This window comes from Protopterus annectens, chromosome 4.part0 (genome assembly GCF_019279795.1).
Source record: "Protopterus annectens isolate FY-2018-M chromosome 4.part0, PAN1.0, whole genome shotgun sequence".
NCBI classification, from domain to species: Eukaryota; Metazoa; Chordata; order Ceratodontiformes; family Protopteridae; genus Protopterus; species Protopterus annectens.
In genome coordinates, this window is record NC_056733.1 from 701,941,568 (window position 1) to 701,947,685 (window position 6,118).

The 6,118-nt window shown below is 40.5% G+C and overlaps 1 protein-coding gene across 1 annotated transcript in view; it reads right to left on the reverse strand.

Moving 5' to 3' along the window:
• Positions 1-5,834, reverse strand: part of LOC122799544 (glutathione S-transferase theta-1-like) — a 189,009-nt gene extending 183,175 nt beyond the window's left edge. Inside the window, exon 1 of the mRNA XM_044068674.1 lies at positions 5,745-5,834. Coding sequence (XP_043924609.1) covers positions 5,745-5,755 — 11 coding nt within the window. The 5' untranslated portion in view covers positions 5,756-5,834. The remainder of the gene's footprint in view (positions 1-5,744) is intronic.
• Positions 5,835-6,118: the final 284 nt, after the last annotated feature.

Consider the following 6,118-nt stretch of genomic DNA (forward strand, 5'->3'; position numbering starts at 1 on the left):
AAACATAAAGAGAGTAAGTCTAAGATGACTTCCCTGTTTAGTTTAGCAGAAGCATACTGGTGCCAAGTGGGAATGGAAATCGCACCATAAGTAGATAAAAAATCAGGCAGCAACTGAATGTGCCAAAAAATATATATACAAGGTGAAAAATCAGATGAGAAGAAAAGAATTGTGGAAAATGCATAAATATAGTTGCAAGTATAGAAAACTCTTGGAAAAACCTCATGTAGATCACGATCGATTGCAGGAATAGTTAAGGAGAGGTGAATTTAAACCAGCAAACGAAAGGCTAATATTGGTGGCTCAGGATAGTGGACTACATACATATTGGTTTACAAAGTCCATTTAACGTGGGAAAAACAAACAAATGCAGTGTTTTTAAAACAGAATTGAAACAGTTGCACATCCTGTTACTGCACTGTGCAAACATAATATTGACGTAGTTAAAAGACACTGGAAATATAAGCCACAAAGCATTATAGAAAATGATGAAGTTTCTATCACATGGGCTCACCTATTAGCAACAGTACAACAAATAGATGCGAGAAAAACAGATATAGTAGTCCATGAAAAGAAGACAAAATTAGAATTGATCACTGAAATTGCTACACTCAGTGACTACAGTATCTTATGTAGAAAGAGACACAAAGTCATAAAAATACCAGGATTTGCAGGCAGAAATGAGGGCAATGTGGAAGGAAGATTCCCAGACAGCTTCAAAAGTGGCAGGAGCTATTATAAAAAAAAGAATTTACAATCGTACCTAGATATGTTACTGATAAATGTAACTCCATATGTTGTTGTCTTTCGGCTTTTCCCAGGTTAGGGGTCACCACAGCAGAACTCCGGTCCGCTAATGATTGGCAGTAGATTTTTACGAACGCCGAGGTGCCAGCTCGATGTTCAACCTTCCACGAAGGCATGCCCATTTACGCATGTCTTTCGAATGCCCACCCAACCGCGGGGAGGACATGCAGACTCCACACAGAAGGCACTCCCTGCACTCCAGCAAAGAATCGAACGGGAGAACCTCTTGCTGTGAGGCAACAATGCTACCGCTGCACCACCGCGGCTTTGATAAATGTAACTCCATATGAATTGTATAAATGAGTCATTAGTGGAGATGTTTCAGGTGCTGCAAAGAGCACTTCTGGCTGACATCATAAATTGAAACAATACTGATTTCATGAACTTGAATTATACTTTGACTTAGGAATGGGATCCATTCCTGTCATGGTATTAGAAACCCAAAAGACTTGGAGAAATTTGGAGAAATTAAAAATGACACAGACCTTATTAACAAGGACATAGGTAATTTCCAAACTCTGGACCCAATCTAGTTTGAATTTGTTAAAGGTAGATCACGCTTGTTAAACAAGGTTAACTTCTCTGAGAAAGTCACCAAGGCCCTGGACGAGGGAAAGACAGTGCATACCACCTATCTTGACCTAGCCAAGGCATTTGATACAACCCACCACTCACGTATTATAGAAAAGCTTTCCCATTTAATAATTAACCCTTACACTACCAGATGGGTAGCCAACTGGCTCACTGACAGGGCACATACTGTCAAAGTGGGCGAGTTCACCACCAGCAAAAGACCAGTCACCAGTAGCATACCACAGGGTTCTGAGCTGGGCCCATTACTAGTCAAGACTTTATTTCTCAAAAGTCCAGGCAAACTTGGATGGCCTGTGACTGACAAAGTTCACGGATGATTGCAAACTGGGAACAATCAAGGAGTCCCCCAGTAATGTTAATATACTGCAGGCAGAGTTAAACGCAGACAAATGATTGGTGCCAAACCCATAGATTAAAAATATAAATTATTTTTTCCCTTTGGGAAAGCTGACTTCCCTGATAATTACATTATAGACACCCCCCCCCCAGTGTAGACCCAGTGGTACATGATCTGGGCACTCAGGTTGACAGCAATCTGAACTTTAACCATCACGTATCCACAGTGGTGAGGAAATCATACTATGTAGCCCATCTTATAAGTAAAAGGCATCGCATATGGACCTAAGGATGTTATAATTCCATTACACTCTGCCCTCATCAGACCAATAATGGAGTACAGTGCTCCCTTTTGCATGTACCTCACCAGACACCCGCAACAGCTGGAGAGACCACTGAGATTTCTCACCAAGAAATCACATGGTACATAAAACAAGTCTTATGCAAAAAGGCTGAAAGCCCTGTCATTGTATTCTATCTCCTACTGGTTGCTAAGGGGTAATCTCTGACAAAAGCCCTGATGGAAATGCTACACATTCTTAAATCAAACTGCACAAGTGTCAGTCATTCCAGTTATCTTAAGCTAGCCTCTGACATGAACAGGTCATGCTGGAGAGACAGATACATCTCCCAGAGACTGTCACTTCTCTGAAACAAACTTATAATTCACGTGAAATAGAGCCCCTCCCTGACACTCTTCAAAAGCAACTTATACCAATGGATGGGTGACCACAAATTCACTCTGGGGGTGGCACCCATGTCCCTCCTGGGCAGAGGACATCACTATTAACTACCAAAGACTCTTACCTCTGCAAACTTCACTCACCAAACCACCGACAATTGGGGCAATTTGGGATTAATATGGCTAGGCTTGTAAGGGCTCTAGGGCTGTTAGATTAGTAACCTTTTTGAACCTATGAATTATGCATAAAATAAATATTACCTACTACTCCTATAAAACACTACACAACCCACTACTACATCTTGCTGTTTTGTGTAGTATGAGGATAATCTGCTCCAAAAACTGTCAGTTGCTTTAAAATTATCTTATTTGCTAGTGCAAGGAAATTAGGACACTACTGTGCTCTCCTGTGTAGGGCATTCCCCTGCCGCAAACCCCCAAACAGCATCAGAGCAACCAAAATGACAATACTCAGCATGAATGGGGCCCCATTTCCCATCTTTAAACTCTGCAGACATTTCTCCAACACCCCTTCCTCACAACATGGAAGCTTCTATTACCAGACTGAAATTGCTGACAAAATAAATCAAAACATCAATGTAAAACGAATAGCAAATGTTCTTTTTGCTTGCATTAAATGCTAATTAAACTATATAGTTGCATCTTAAAAGCTTAGTGCTGAATACTGCATTCCAAAGGAACTGTGATTGATTTACTTAGGGAAAAGCAGACAGTTTTCACCAACAGTCCTTCAATTTCCAGCTTCCAGAGGTTATGGGAAAAAAGTGGCAAAATGTTCTTCAGAACAGTGGAGACAACTGTGAAGCATTTGGTCTCGAGCGGTGTTTAATTTCACCAATGTTGAAAGTGAAAAGAGAATGTATGTAGCACACCCTTCAACTCTCCAGATTTTTGCAGATCCCCAGATTTTTGTTTCAGATTTGTTTGGTCTACTCATCCTACAATTTGTGGTTTTCTGAACAAATCACTGAAAACCAAAGTAAATACATGATGACAGGCAAATGAGTTTCAAACTCCATATTCTTCAGAATACGCATACTAACACAATCGTTATAAACTTAGAAAGCAGCTAGAATAAGAACAATAATTAAAATTCCTCTCTGTTTTTAGACTTTTTATTTTAGGCTTTGCCCAGATTTATTGACCTAAGAAGGAAGACGTTGAGACGTATGGTTACAGCGACCATTAACGGCACAACATGCCGAAATCAGAGATGCAGATTGCAAACTGTGACAATCGGCTAACAGACCTCGACCAACAGACAAAAAGAAAAAAAAAGAGAGAGAATGGTGGTACTGCACTCCCAAGTCCCCTCACTCAGATTCAAGGAGCAACTCCCACCTCCCTGTTCCGTTAGCTAAATAAATTAATTAATTAATAAAATAAAATCTGTAGAATGACACTATGCCAGAACTGCAGTACTGAACTCATGATCTGTGCATCCAATGCCTTTTGGGCAAATGACTGTAAAATACCCCACTAGCGGCAAAACAAGCTACAGTGAATCTAAAGCTGATGGAAAAATCGTCTCCATTAAACTGCAGCAAGCTGTTTACTAGTAATGCAACGAGCAATAAACAGCTTGCTACAGTTAAATCACCACACATAACACTGTTTTCTAACTGCAAAGCACTCACACACCATCGACACCTGCAACCCCTTACAGCTTGCATCTGGGTTCAGTACCACTTCTCCCTGCTCTAGTTGCAGATCTGCCTGGTAAATCATAGAAATACTTGTTCCTGTGTCATTTTAAAATTAAAGCAATATTTAATTTTCGGCTCTCACTTTAAGCTTGACTTGTGCAAATAAATTAAGAGATATGGCCAGGGAGTGATCAGCAGAAAGCTAAAATGTGTTATTTAAGCATTTACATTTATTCCATTGGATAAACTGATTTTTTTTTTGGGAGGGGCCTGAAGTTTCCATTTGTATTGCAGGATGAGTGATATAATTTTAAAGTTACTGAACTCAGGAAAGACGTTTTGCAGGCTAAGTTGATAGGAACCATCAGCATTGATGGCATTTTCCACAGGGGATTAAAAACAATCATGGAAAACTGAAGCAGGGTCTTATTTAAATAGAAGGGGGTGTGTATGAGGACATCACACTGTGGGTGGTACAAGCTGTCAAAACTGAGAGCGGGATGCTCCAGAAGCAGAAATAGGGACTTTACTCAAAAATAAAACAGAAAAGTACAGGGAAAGTATTGTGGGACAAATGTATACAACGTAAATTATTGCATTGGTATAAAAAAAACAAGAAGTGTTCATTGGTTAGTACTAGGCTAACTGCCTTTCTGGGCCATTTTAAGCCTAGCCATTTATCCCATCTGAGAATCAAACCCTGCACCTTGTGTTTGTAAGAAAAACACCTTAACCATTATGACACTCTCCCTTTAAGCCAAGAGCTACTCTATACTGTACTGTTAAAAGATCAAAAAGCTAAAGCTGCAATGTCATTCTGCATAGTCACTACCTGTCCTGCAACCAGTTCAGCCTATTCAGTTACAGTTAGAAGGGAAGAAAAGTAGGGCACAAGGCATGCAACAGTACAGAAGCCTACTGAACCACATTCCCACATGGTGCAAATTAAAGATGGCACTGTAGTTTGATGCAACAGCCAGGCAGCATATCCAGCTGATTTTCTTTTATGACTGTCAACACTGTCAAATAGCTATTTGCTCCTTTCCTGGGATGATGTGAATGATCAGGACCAACAGCCAATACACTGTGAGAGTTATGTCTTTTTAACATACCTTACCCCTTTACAATTTCCTCCATCCCCTCTATCCTAGCAATGTGCGCATTTTATGACCCAAACAAATTTGGGTGTGCACATTCCCTCACATGTTCTAAACTGCTGGCACTGCCTATCCTTTTCAAATTGGAAAATCTGTAATCAGGTCTACCTATTCCCTTCTACAGCTGCTGTTGCAGTTCTTTGCTCTCCTCAAGAAAGGTGAGAAGGCTTATGAATGTTCATACTCATATGCAGCTCCCCAAGACCAGATCAGTCCATCCTTCACCCCAGCTGGAATCCATACCCTGGCTAAGATACTATGCCCTCACACCACCATGACAGGTAGATCAGATTCGGGCAGCTTGTGTTTGGCTCAAGCACTACTTAAAGGGAACACACCCAACAGCATCCTACAAATAATGCAACTTGCTTCAGCAATAGGTGTGTATCACAGCTATTCCTTCACACTACCAAGCCTTAATAAAACTGGACCAGAGCTGCAACTGTAACAAAAGAAAGAAAGAAACTACAGATTTATAACAAAGGTAATCCAAACCTGTACCTCTCAGACATGGTGAAGTCTCCATCTTTCAAAGCCGGAATTTTCTTTAAAGGGTTCACCTTCCCAAAGTCCTCAGAAAGTTGTTCCCCTGAAGCAAAATGAAAACAAGGTTATCCTTTTAAAACAATTATTTTCAACATTTTTTATTTTGTTATTCACACAGTCCTCATTACAGCAGTGACCCATCAGCCTCTCGTACTGAAACACCTTCCTAGACTTACTCTCACTACACCAGTTTCCTTACAAGTTGCTGTCCCTGTGATGCTGTATGCACTTCTCATATTTCCTGGTTCCACATGAGCTATCATGCAGATCAGCCATCAGGCCTGTAGGTATTGGAGTCATCCTCATTGCTGGAGTATTACTTCAGCATG